This window comes from Rana temporaria, chromosome 6 (genome assembly GCF_905171775.1).
Source record: "Rana temporaria chromosome 6, aRanTem1.1, whole genome shotgun sequence".
NCBI classification, from domain to species: Eukaryota; Metazoa; Chordata; class Amphibia; order Anura; family Ranidae; genus Rana; species Rana temporaria.
Genome location: NC_053494.1, coordinates 140,524,765 through 140,539,162, shown reverse-complemented (window position 1 = coordinate 140,539,162; position 14,398 = coordinate 140,524,765). Strand labels below are relative to the sequence as shown.

At 43.5% G+C, this 14,398-nt stretch overlaps 1 protein-coding gene across 1 annotated transcript in view; it reads left to right on the top strand.

Moving 5' to 3' along the window:
* The window catches only part of ERBB4 (erb-b2 receptor tyrosine kinase 4), a 1,211,692-nt gene that overhangs the window by 971,068 nt on the left and 226,226 nt on the right, over nt 1-14,398 (top strand). The window contains exons 17-18 of the mRNA XM_040358486.1: nt 5,780-5,930; nt 9,902-10,024. Of these exons, the coding sequence (XP_040214420.1) occupies nt 5,780-5,930; nt 9,902-10,024 (274 nt within the window). The remainder of the gene's footprint in view (nt 1-5,779; nt 5,931-9,901; nt 10,025-14,398) is intronic.

Sequence of the window (14,398 nt, the reverse complement as noted above, 5' to 3'; positions counted from 1 at the left end):
AAAGTGATTTTTTTTCACTGGATTACCAGGTGAAAAAAGAAAATGAATATAGCCATCACATATAAGGATTGATAAACTGCAATATATAAAACTTTTGGTTTTGGGTTTAGATGCGTAGTTATTCTGGGAATGTATTCCTACTTCCTCCCAGAAATGGATGGTAATGGGTGGCTATGAGGCATATCTTGGCAAAATGGTTTGTATGAAAACCTTTATTAAAACCCCCTGACAGGTAATGCATTTCTTTAGAAACATGCAGTTTAAAATCAATACATTGTTACCTAATGATGTTAGCAAACGCAAATGTCGTCTCGCCTACAGACTGTCCACCTTAAGAATGACATCAGAAATGTATCATTCTAGACTGAACAGAACATCAACACTTATTATGTTTTTTTTTTTGAGCAAGTTAAAAGTAGGAAAATGAATGTTATTGAGTAAGTGCTCTTATAATTCAGGAGCACGGCTCCCATGCTGGGAGCATATTAGTCTTATCAGAACACCGATTCTTCACCTTGTTTCATTGTATCCCAGACGAATTAGCACGCCATTCTTACCAAGTTAATGCTGCAGCCAATATTGAGATAAGACCACATCATCGAGGTGCTATAAGGCTTTGAAATCCTACTAAACCAAGCACTTCTTGTATAGCCGAACTAATGCACAGGGGGGAAGCTAGCTGCAGTCGTCTTTCCAATCAGCGCATCGCTTCATTAAAGAGATAATTGGCTGCCTATCTCTATGCACAGAAAGCCACCTCTCTATTAGCTGTGTTGTAGCACAGAGTGTTCATGAAGCTGCTTTATCGGGAATGAAGCTGCTGATGTCGTAGCTTCAGCTTCTGCTCACAGGAACCTTGCTTATTGTTCAGTTACAGACAAGACGTGGGCGCACTTAAAATCCTCATTCCCTGTCAAGTACACAGCGGTTTTGCAATAAAGCAAAATTACTTTAGAACCTATTGGCGCCTTCTATGGCATCATCAAAATATCACTTGGATAAAGAATTGCATGGAATATCCATAAATAGTTAAAACGAATTCAACTGTTCAGTTGTATTGATCCTCCTTCAGTGGAAATATAGAGATTTGATATACTGTAGATACATGGCAGAATAATACCTTTAAAGCAGAGCATGAATTAGTAGTACATTACATACAAATCTTCTAAAGTAGTCTGTTCTTGAAAACTAATTTCCAAGCATAAAATGTGAAAGAACCAAAATCTTTCTTTAACATATACTGTATAAGCTTTTTTTTTTTAACAAAGTGTCAGGCAAGAAGTAATTTTAGTATTCACCAATCAAATTCAGATGCTCATTCTGCAAATGCCACTTTCTAGTGCAGGTCTAAGGCCCCGTACACACGACCAGTTTCCTCGGCAGAATTCAGCTTCCGACCGAGTTTCTGGCTGAATTCTGCCGAGGAAACTGGTCGTCTGTACACTTTCGGCCGAGGAAGCCGACGAGGAGCTCGACGAGGAAATAGAGAACTTGTTCTCTATTTCCTCGTTGTTCTATGGGAGCTCTCGCCCCGCCGAGCTCCTCGGCGGCTTCAGTGCTGAACTGGCCGAGGAACTCGATGTGTTTGGCACGTCGAGTTCCTCGGCCGTGTGTACGAGGCCTAAACCTGATTAGTGCTGGCGGTTTTGCAATACAGTCCTTAACCACTTCAATACCGGGCATGTTCACCTCCTTCCTGCCAAGGCCAATTTTCAGCTTTCAGCTAACATTTTGAATGGCAATTGGGCGGTCGTGCGACGTTCTACCCAAATGAAATAAAAAGATAATAATTTTCCCACAAATAGAGATTTCTTTTGGTGGTATTTGATCACCTCTGTGGCCTGGCAGTGTGAACAAGGGCTTAGATACAATAATAAAATGAAGTCAAAGTCCAGCTCATACTGCAGTTACAGCAGTTTGTTTTTTTTCCTTTGGGATGAAAGTGGTTGTAAAGCCACTATTCTTCTTCCTATAATCCCCTGTGTTATATTACAGAATGTGCCCCAGTGCACGTTGTTTATAAAAAAAAATACTGGTTCATACCTAATTTCAGAGCGCCACTCAGCGCTCACGTGACCACCCGCCACTGTCTTTCCTGACCCAACAGCTACAGTGGGCGGGGCTGAGAATACCTGGCTGACGTCTCTAATAAAATCTCAAGGGTTGATTTACTGAAGGCAAAAAGACTGGGCACTTTGCAAGTTGCTCCAGAGCTTATTTAATGATCAGAAACTACCATCACCCAATCAAGTGCACGTAAAAATGCTGTTTTTTATTTTTACTTTCCTTGCATGTGATTGGGTACTCTTTACAAAGTGAAGTCTTACCTCATTTACAAAGCTCTGGAGCAACTGCACTGTATATTTGCCTTTAGTAAATCAATCCCACAGTGTGTATTCTTAACTCCCAAAAGTACCTCCTTTTGCTCTCAGCCTCTTCCAAATTCCTTTTTTTTACAGCTGTGATCTGACTTTCTGTTAGTAGGATGCTATGTTTGTTCTCCATGGTCCTACTGTATATTTGAGATTCAGGAGCCAATTAACCACTTGCCGCTCGCCATATAGCAGAATGACGGTGGCAAAGTGGTTGTGATATCCTGACCGGACATTGTATGTCGTGATCAAGATAACATAGCTGGCAGGCGCCTGCAGGGACGCGCATCACGGCGATCAGAGGTGCTGTGTGTCAGTCTGATACACAGCAACTCTGATTGTGGTATGGAGCCTCAGACAGAGGCTTCTTACCATGTGGTCAGCTGTGACCAATCACAGCTGATCATTGCGTGAACCAGGAAATGCCGGTAAACATCTTTCCTCAGTTTACGCTGACAGGGAGAGCCAATCAGCGGCTCTCCCTGTCAGAGGGGGGGTCTGTGCTGATATTCATCACATTAATTATCAGTACAGCCCCCATCAAAAGGTGCCAATCAGTGCCCAACACCTGCCAGCCTGTCCCCTAATAAATGCCTGTCAGTGCCCACAACAGAGCCAAACAGTGCCCACAACAGTGCCAATCAGTGCCCAAAAATGTGCCTATCAGTAATGCCTGTTAGTGCCCATGAAAGTGCTAATCAGTGCCACTCAGTAATGCCTGTCAGTAGCTCCTCATCAATGCTACCTATCCAGTGCCGCATATCAGTGCCGCCTATAATTATGTGCCCATCAGTTTTTTTTCTTTGAATTGTCGGTCTTTTCATTTATAGCGCAAAAACTAAAAACCACAGAGGTGATCAAATACCACCAAAAGAAAGCTCTACAGGTATTTGTTGGAAGAAAATGATAAAAATGTAGTTTGTTTACAGTGTAATATGGCCGCGCAATTGTCATTCAAAGTGCGACAGCACTGAAAGCTAACAATTGTCCTGGGTAGGAAGGGGGAAAAGTGATTGGTATGTAAGTTGTTAAGCAGTGGATGTGTATATTTTTTTAGAATAAGGATATTATTTAGTGTAGTGCATCAAAGGCAGAGAGCACAAAAAATTAACAGATTTTTTCACATGGAGAGACTGACTATACAATCTTCTTTAGGTCTAACATAACTTTGTAAAATGAGGAGCCACCTAAACTATCCAATAAATGTGTATTTAGTCAGGCAGGCCCTTGCACTATATAGTTGTTAGGTCTGCAGAATGAACAGTGTTGTCGCCCAAATAAAGGAAAACAAGAACCAATTGGGTCTACTCGCAGGATCAGGTAACAAAAGGGGCACTATGTGAAACAAAAGCAGCTTTTTTAATGCTGGAAACAGACAAAATTGTGCATGTCATTTTTTTATTTTGCCCATAGTTCTACTTTACCCACTTGCCACCCATATAACTTAGTTATACAGCGGCAAAAGAGCATGGTTGCAGCGAATCATGTCCCTAGTATGTGATCTAAAACTTCCCGGTCTGGGGGCGCACATACGCACCACCGGCGGCTTGCTCCCGCAGTGATCACACACAGCAGGAGTCTAGCAGCGGGTACCGTGGACTCAATGTCCACCGGCACCCACTAATTGTTCAGTACACAGGCAGAATGGCGATCTGCCTATGTAAAAAGACAGATCACCATTCTGTCAGTAAGGAAGGCATTGATCCTGCAGTGTTCCTGCAAAACAGGGACATGGATCTATGCCTTCCATTAGTAAAAGCACAGTACACAAGCATTGGCTAGGAACACATTTAACCCTTTAATTGTCCCTGATGTTAACCCCTTCCCAGCCAGTTACAGTTCTCATTGGTACAGTGGTAAAATGTGTTAGGAACCTCGCACTATGAATTTATAAGTACTAAATTAAATAATTATTATTGGAGCTGCTCCCCAAAAAAAGTGTAATGTGCTGACTTTAAGTGTTAGAGTGATAGATGGTAGGCGGCGCTAGAGTACTAGAAACCTCAAGTTAATCATTGGTACTGTGACAGTGCATATTTTTTTAGCACTGATCACTGTATTAGTGTCACTGGTCTCCAAAACGTGTCAAAGTGTCAGTCAAATTTGTCCGCTGCAGTATCAAAGTCCCACTATAAGTCGCTGATTGCCACCATTACTAGTAAAAAAAATATCCCATATTTTGTAGACGCTATAACTTTTGCACAAAACCAATAAACACTAAGGGCCAGATTCAGGTACCTGTGCTGCGGCGTAACGTATCTCGTTTACGTTACACCGCCGCAAGTTTTCAGCGCTGATTCACAAAGCACTTGCCTGTAAACTTGCGGCGGTGTAACGTAAATGCGTTCGGCGCAAGCCCGCCTAATTAAAATGGGGCGTGTACCATTTAAATTAGGCGCGTTCCCGCGCCGAACGTTCTGCGCATGCTCCGTTAGGAAATTTTCCGCCGTGCTTTGCGCGAAATTACGGCGCCCCGACGTGTTTTTTGAACGGCGACGTGCATTACGTCCTTTCGCATTCCCGGACGTCTTACGCAAAAAAAAAAATTGAAATTCGACGCGGGAATGACGGCCATACTTTAACATGGCTGGTCTAAATCCAAGCCATGAAATAGCAGGCGTTAATTTGCGACGGGAAAAGCCGACTAGCGACGACGTAAGAGAATGCGACGAACGCGCGTACCTTCGTGGATCGCCGTAAACAGCTAATTTGCATACCCGATGCGGAAAACGACGCGAACTCCACCCAGCGGGCGCCGGAGTATTACACCTACGATCCGAAGGCGTACGAAGCCGTACGCCTGTCAGATCGAAGCCTAAAGCCGTCGTAACTTGTTTTGAGGATTCAAAACAACGCTACGACGCGTCAAATTTGAAAATACGCCGGCGTATTACAACTGTGAATCTAGCCCTTAATGTGATTTTTTTTGACCAAAAATATGTAGCAGAATACACGTTGGCCTAAATTGATAAAGATTTTTTTTTTTAATTGAATGTGTGTTATAGCAAAACGTAAAAAATATATATTTCTTTCAAAATAGTTTTTCGTTTATAGCGCAGTGAAGTGAGCAAAGTGATCAAATATCACCAAAAGAAAGCTTAATTTGTGGGGGGGGGGGAGAAAAAAAAATTGGGGTACAGTATCGCACGACCGCGCGGTTGACATTTAAGGTAACGCAGTGCCGTATCGCAAAAAAATGACCTGGTCATGAAAAGGGGTAAATCTTCCGCAGGACAAGTGGTTAAAGCTTTGTAAATTTTGCTAAATACTGTATGTTAAATAACACTATAATACAAACAGATATACGTATTTATTGACCTTACACCTCTCGTTTTTTTCACCTCTTACTCTTTACTATTCCTTTTCCCGTGCTGTTACATTTTGTCTGGTGTTTAACTGATTTTTTTTTCCTTTAATCATGCTAGAACTCCCCTTATCGCTGCCAGTGTCATTGGAGGCCTCTTCATTATAGTCATCATGGGTCTAACCTTTGCTGTCTACGTCCGTCGAAAAAGCATCAAAAAGAAGAGAGCCTTGCGCCGGTTTTTAGAGACAGAGGTGAGATCTTGCTGTCAAGAGCCTTCAATATTTATTGCTTTCCATTTTTTTTAATCTGATTCATGCTCTGTTAGTCTTATTTTATGAAAATCTCATGCAACCATGATACAGTACTTTTATAATGTGTTTCATTGCATCAACTGCTAGGATAATGTTAAGTAAAAATAGTAAGACTAATGATAGCACCAGTGGCGGCTGGTGCTCAAAATTTTTTGGGGGGATCAAACGTAAAAGAAAAAAATTGCAGCCTCACTGTGCCGATCAAATGCAGCCACTGTGGAATCATTTGTCACCACTGTGCCATGCCATCAAACGCAGCCACTGTGCCATCAATTGTCACCACTGTACCATGCCATCAAACGCAGCCACTGTGCCATCAATTATCACCACTGTGCCATGCCTTCAAATGCAGTCACTATGCCATCAATTCACACCACTGTGCCATGCCATCAAATGCAGTCACTGTGCCATGCCATCAAACGCAGCCGCTGTGCCATGCCATCAAACGCAGCCTCTGTGCCATGCCATCAAATGCAGCCGCTGTGCCATGCCATCAAACGCAGTCACTGTGCCATGCCATTAAATGCAGCCGCTGTGCCATGCCATCAAACGCAGTCACTGTGCCATACCATCAAACGCAGCCGCTGTGCCATGCCATCAAACGCAGTCACAGTGCCATACCATCAAACGCAGCCGTTGTGCCATGCCATCAAACGCAGTCACTGAGCCATGCCATCAAACGCAGTCACTGTGCCATGCCATCAAACGCAGTCACTGTGCCATGCCATCAAACGCAGTCGCTGTGCCATGCCAAACACAGTCACTGTGCCATGCCATCAAACGCAGTCACTGTGCCATGCCATCAAACACAGCCACTGTGCCATCAATTGTCACCACTGTGCCATGCCATCAAACGCAGCCACTGTGCCCCTCAATTGTCACCCCTCAATGGTCCTCGGCTTATACTTGGGTATATACGGTGCATAAAGTAACCATGTTTTTTGTTTTTTTATCTTGACCATGCCCAAGGGCCCGTCCTCGGTGTCGGACAGGCATGTTCCGTGCATGTTTCCTGCACCACATGTGAATGCGTTGCGGATGGCAACTAATTGTTATTGGCACCCCAAATTCATGTCGCAAAGCGCAGACCATTTGCGGATGACAAACGTCATGGTACTGCAGTAGCGTGCAGTTTGGTGTGGCGAGATCTTTAAATGTAGTGCTTGCACTATTTTTTCTGCATCCCTGTCGTTTTAGCAGCCCATTGAGATGAATGGGCTGTGAAAATCGGAAATCATGGAACCGCACAGGAACGCCCATGTTCGAACATGGGCGTTCCAGTGTGAACCAGCCCTGAGGACGCTAGGCCATCCTGCTTTGTATAAAGTATTGCTGGCCACTAAATAGGTGTGTTTCAAAATGGAAAAGTTTCCCCAGGGGGTTTTAAGCAGCAAAATAATCATAAAATGGTAAGTATTTTTAATATTTTGAATTGAATATCGAAAATATTTACCATTTTATGATTATTTTGCGGCTTAAAAACCCCCTGGGGATCTTTTCAATTTTGAAACTATATTTGGGGTGTGCAGCTTTGCTGACTATCATTTATGTGTTCTTCCATATTCTAAATATGTGTGTATGGAAACACCTTATTAGGAATGAGTAAAGTTGACTCAACAAAGCCATGTGATAACTAGCTTAGTTCTGACAACAAATCCATCCCATTGGCAAAGTGAGACATTTGGTTTAAAATTTTAAACAAGCTGCTACCAGGTAATGTGCATTAGATTGCATCCCCCCATTTTCTGACTTCAAAGGAGAAGTACAGCCAAAACGTGTTTGACTGTACTTATCCTGTGGATCACAGGAGTGTAGTTTGTACTACGTTTTCAGCTGACAGCGGGCTAAAGCCTGCTCTCGTCTGATGCCACTGAGCCGGTCCAGGCTAAGGAAAGATTACTACCATATGGATCTACCCAGGAGCCTGAACTGGCACTGAACTGAGCCAGTCGCTCTTTCTTCTCCCTAGCCAAGCACTGGAGTGTTGGAGGGGCAGAGCAGACATCGGTGACTGACTGTCACCACTCTCTATATACATATATTTTTTGTCACCACTCTCTGCTCAGAGCGGCAGAGTGATCAGCAGTGTTTGATAGCTCAGTTCTCAGCCTTAGATTCAAAGGAGATCGATGCTTAAATGATTAAAAAAAAAATCCCAAACTTCTCTTTTAAGTTCACTTTTAAATAGGGCACCTGTCAACTTCGGGATAATTACTAGGTTATTATTAAAAAAAACTCCATAAATATTTTTAGGACCTTCAAGAAGCAGTAACTAAAAAAAGCGTGCAAATTTTCCAGTTTTCCAAAACTGATGTTAAACAAAATAATTTTGCAGTTAAGACCAGTATTCGTCTTCGTTCTGCGGTATACAAGAAAATAATTATTGCAAATGGTGATGTCAATTAATAGTTTGTGTAGTACTTTTGCTGGGCAGTTAACCTACATCAAATGGTCTACATTATGTGGTTGCAAAGTTTAATTACATGCTGACTTCATTAACAGTTGTGAAATAATCCCGCAGTATTCCCAAAGTCTTCCATATGTCTCAGCTGTTTGAAGGATCTCTGGGGTTGATTTACTAAAGGCAATTAGACCGCGCACTTCACAAAGAGCAGTTGAACTCTGCAAGTGCAGTTTCTCTAGAGCTTAGTAAACAAGCAGAAGCTCTGCTGACTTCCATCATCCAATCATGTGCAAGCAACATTTTTTTATTGTTTTATTTTCCTTGCACGTGATTGGGTACTATTTGTGTAGTGAAGTTTTACCTCATTTACTAAGCTCTGGAGCAACTCTTTGCAAAGTGCACAGTCTAATTGCCTTTAGTAAAACCCCTATAGGGGGTTATTTATGAAAGGCAAATCCCCTTTGCACTACAAGTACACTTACTGTAAATCTGAGGGGTAGATCTACTGTAAAATGAGAGGAAGCTCTGCTGATTTGATCATCCAATCATGTGCAAGCTAATATGCTGTCTTTTATTTTCCTTGCATGTCCCCCTCAGATCTACAGCGACTGCAATTGAAAATGCATAGTGTCATACACTCCTGACATATTCAGTATATTGTTAAGGGTGAACATTTGGGTAAAGCTTCCCTTAAATAAGCAATGCAGTATAAGGAAACTCTGCACCAGCAGAATATCACAAGCCTGTTGTTTTTCTGAAATATTTATGAAAGCAACTCTGCCACTGGTAAACAGGAACATGACCTGGCTGAGTTGAAGTGCATTTAAAAATTATTTTTTATTGCAAATAATAATAATAATTTTAAAAGTGCTATCATCTTCCATGGTATAATAGAAAATAAATGATGCAAACAAATAGATACGTAATGAACAAAAATACAAGCAATAGATCTGTCAACTGATAAGTGCACACAGTTGTCAGCATTAACAAAATACTATAGGAGAGTGAGAGACTTAGGCTAGCCATAGATGGTTCAAATCTCGGCCAGTTATTGGCAGGCAGTTGATTGATCGATCACTTGGGTACAACCAGCCTGCTGGATTTTACTTGCGATTATCGCTAACGGCTGCTATAGCCGCTAGCAATAATCACTGTCTCCTCTCGGTGGGGACGGTTTCCGCCCGCCCACCTGCCAGAAGACAACAATGTCTTGGCAGTAGGGATTCCCCTGTCAGCACTGTGGATAATAAATGTTAACTGTGGGGCTTGAGCATTTTTTCAGATTCAAATCTTATCTTTCTCCTTCTTTTCCTCTTTTGTAGATTACATAATTCTGCTTGATTACAATGTATGGGCAACATCACTAAAATAATTTTCCAGAAATATTCATATATTGATAGAATATTCAATTTGGATACAAATGAAGGTGTTTTATATAGTAGCCAGTTTGGAAAGATTTGAATCTTGTATACTGCTACTTACTTACTCTTTTTTTCTTGCTTTCCAGCTAGTGGAGCCACTGACACCAAGTGGAACGGCACCAAACCAAGCCCAGCTAAGGATATTAAAGGAAACAGAACTAAAGAGAGTAAAAATCCTGGGATCAGGCGCTTTTGGCACAGTGTACAAGGTCAGCATCACAATAGTTTATTTTCTTTATTTTTTTATTTGTTTTTATTAAGAGAATACATAGATACAGTCATGGTCATGGGTCCATCAACATTGATACAGGTTTATCAGAAACAAACTAAGATCGACAATGATTACCATACAGTTATCAATGCTTCTTGTCTGTGAGCTGTCTCGTCGCCCCTCGCACCCCGTATGGGATCAAGCTGTGCTATGGGCGGCCCGACCACTCGGCCTTAAACTACTGAACTACTAAAAGAGAAAAGATCAAAGCTCAAGCAAAACATTAAAGAGCTGCTAGGTCAACATTTCTATGCTGTGGTTGACTAATGTTGTGAAACCTTTTAGGGCCTAATCCTCAAAAACCCGGCGCAACGTAACTTTTTCCATTTAAGTTACACCGCCGCAAAATCTCTAACTAAGTGTCCGATCCACAAAGCACTTACCTAGAAATTTTGAGCGGTGTAACTTAAATCCGGCCGGCGCAAGGCGTTCCTAATTTAATGGGGCGAGTCCCATTTAAATTAGGCGCGCTCCCGCGCCGGAAGTACTGTGCATGCTCCCGACGTCATTTTCCCGACGTGCTTTGCGCGGTTTTACGTTGCGCCGGGTTTTGAGAATCGCGACGGGCGTAAAAAAAAAATACGAGTTGCGGCGGGAAAAATTTTTTTCAAAAAAAAAGACAGCGACGCGGGATAGAAGGGTCTACTTTTACAAGGCCTAAACAGTTTAGGCCTTGTAAAAGCAGCGCTAATATTGCGACGGCAAACTAATACTTACGGAGAAAAAACGAAGCGTAAAAGCTTTGTGGATCTTCGTAAGTGCTAATTTGCATACCCGAAGCGGCATTTCGACGAGAAATGCCCCCAGCGGCGGATGCGGTACTGCATCCTAAGATCCGACAGTGTAAGTCCCTTACACATGTCGGATCTTCTGCCTATCTATGTGAAACTGATTCTGTGGATCAGTTTCATAGATAGAAACAGGGATACAACGGCGTATCAGTAGATCCGCCTGCGTATCTCTTTTGTGGATTACCCCCTTAGTAACTGAACAATAAGGTGGGAACGTATAACTCATTCTGCATCCTAACAAAGAAACGTTAAAGATGAAAAGATTTGTCGCCTATAATATCAAATTTCTGCCCGCAGAGGCTTGCAGAAGTACTAAGGATTGACAGGAGAAGTTAAAAAGAACGGGAAGCCGAAGAGCGGCGGAGAGAAAAAAAAAGAAGAGGATGGGGATAGGGGTAGTGGTGCAGGCCACACGGAGAGCTGAAAGAAGTTTGGGGGCCTGACTGAATGTGGGCCCTAGGTGCTAAGGAGAAGCTTTAGGACTATAAAGAGACACCAATGTGTCGTGCCCAGGACTCCCAGATACGTTTGAATTTCTCCACGTTGTCAAGAATGGTGTTGAGGTTCTTCTCTTGGGACATAATCCAAGAGATTTTTTGTTTAGTTGAGAAGAATGAAACTGAGGGGGATTTCCAGACCTGTGCTATTGCAATTTTGGCCCAAAGGAATATAAGAATTAGAGTCTGGGTGGGTTTTGGTATATTTTGGTTGAGAGGGGCTATTGCTGGTCTTGGTTGACCGCAATCCCAGTGGTCTTGTGGATCAAATTAAAGATTCTATTCCAATAGCCTCTAATTCTGGGACATTGCCACAAAGTGTGGAGGAGAGTGCCTAAGTGGCCGCATCCTCTGAAGCAGAGGGGCGAGGACTGTGGGTAGTATTTAGCGAGGCATGTAGGCACCAGGTGCCAGCAGGACATGAACTTGAGATTGGCTTCTATCAAGGATATATTAAGAATCCCCTTAAAAGCACTGGCAAAGTGAGAGTGCCAAGTGTCTAAGTCCCACTCTATGTCAGGGTCGCAATCCCAGCTCAGCATGTATGACACTTTCACAGACGGTTCAGCTAGGGCTGAGTAGATCAGGGAATTTCCCCCCTTCATATCCGTGGCTGTGAAGCACCATTTCTCATATGGGGTTACTGATAGGGATTGTGTATTTTGCTCTGAGGAGGGCATTTCTAGTTTTGTGGTGCAATAACTTAGTTAAAGGGGTCCATTCGAGTTAAAATAGTCACCTATGCGGGATAGACCTTTATCTAACCAACACTGAAAGGCCTTAATGTCCATCCCTGGTGGAAACTGGGGGTTGTCACAATAGTTTCTAAATAGAGTATATCATTATATTGTTTTGTTACAATTTATTTTAAATTTACTGGTTCTGTATAAGCTTAAAGTAGAACTATAGACATTTAGAGTGAGGGAGGGTTATAATCCCAGTCAGTTTTTTTCTTATTATTATTTTCTTTAAAATCTGTGTCCCATTGGGGAGATTTTACTTTCACTTTCAATGATAGCGTTAAAAAGGACAAGTAGAGAGAATCTCCCTAACAGGGGCAAAGTTAGCATTGAAAACCTGACAGGTAATCTAATCTGTAACGGCTACCCACTGGTGTGAGGGTCTCAGCCGTTGGAGACGTCCTTTTCCCTGGCAAGCTGCGATTTGCAGGTACCGCCGGTATATCCCATCGAACGCCCTTCCAAGAAACGAGACGTGCTACGTTTGAAGGGTCAAGCAGACTGACTTTATTTGGCATATTTCACCTGCTTATATCTGCTTACAACTGTTACAAGAACAATGACATCTCCTTGAATTAATCACTTGGCCAGTTTCTAGCCGCTTCGGCACCGCACCCCACTTAACATTTCCTGGCCAGGCACATTCCTTTCTCAATAGAATTCAATTAACCTTTAAAACAATTATCACTCACACATAATCCCCATCAGCATACACCTCACAGGGGGGCTGTTTATCTGCACACAAGAGAGAGTTCATTATCTATGCAAAGGGAACATTAGCATCCAGCAATGAAAAGAGACTTGTCCAATTAACCCTTTGAGCTCAGAATACAATGTGGTAGATCCAACTGTAACAAGTCCTGCAGTTATTATCAATGTCCAGGCAGAATAGTCCATAATCCGTTACACTGCCCCCCTTTTGTGGAACACTCCGGCAGACCCGGATTGATCCTTTTCGGATCAACTTGGGGATGTCCGGTCTGCTGTTAGGGTAAAAGTTCCGTTTGCCTGGACAGTCCGTCGGCCTTCCCATTGGCTTACCAGGTCGGTAGCTGATGGTGACGGTGAATAATAGAATTCAATTCTGGAACAGTCACTTGCTTTGCTCTCTCAATGGCTCCCAAAACCTGTTGCTGATGCTCTTGGGACAGATACGGCACCACCTGGATGCAAATCCCATTTAATCTTTTGACAATTTCCGCCTGTTTGTGTATTTCAATGTTCAAGCCACGGGACATCTCATAATACATGGCGTAGTGTCGTTGCATCTCTGATTTCTCACTGGCCAACTTGTCACATTCCCATTTTAGACTGTGATATTGTGCCGGATCTACAGTACATGTCGGGGAAGTTAGTCTTACCCGGTTCTCAGCAGCAAGCGGGTTGATTCCAGCAACACGGGTGGTCACGGGACAAGCCGCAGCAGGTGTAGGTAAATAAGCCGAAGTCAGAGGGCCAATGTCGTTGCCCAGCACCACCTCGGCAGGTAGGTTGTCCATGATACCAACTGTGGTCTTTCCTGACCCGGCTCCCCAGTCTAAGTGCACCCGGGTGGTGGGTACGCGAAATACAGCACCCCCTGCGACCCGGACGGCAACTGTGCGAGTGGACACGTTCTCTGGCTTTACCAGATGTTTTTGAATCAGAGTGATAGTAGTCCCATGATCTCTTAGGCCTTGTGCTACTTGTCCATTCACTCGTACCTCCTGACGGTGATGCTGACGGTTATCCAGAGAGGTAGCTTGTATTGGGTCTGCCTCATACCAAATTCCCAGACATTCCTCAGGGCCCCCCTCGGTCTCCAGGCAGTGGGCCGCAGAGGGACGTGATGGAGTGACCTCTCTGTTGGGTGTTGTGCGTCTCCAATTGTTATTTGTAGCTCTCAAAGGGCAATAACGAGCAATATGTCCCGTGTCGCTGCAGTGATGGCACGTCACCCTAGGCGAATCCCGGGGGTAGTTGCTAGGCCCCTGAGGACGTGGTGGGACTGGAGCCCGAAACTCTGGGCGTGGGGTGACGGTTGGAGTATGCGGTTCTACCTTCTGAGCCAGCCGTATAGTACCCTGGCTTACTTTCCTTGTCTCCGCGTACTCATCTGCTAACCGAGCCGCCTCGTTTAAGTTAGCGGGACGGCGATCTCGTACCCAGTCTTGTATGTCTGCGGCCAGGTCTTGGAAGAAATGTTCCATTAGGAACAGCTGCAATACTTCCTCCCCGGTGTTGGCCTTGCACCCTTGGACCCAAAGGGATGCCACCCTTTGTAACTGGTTGGCCCATTCCATGT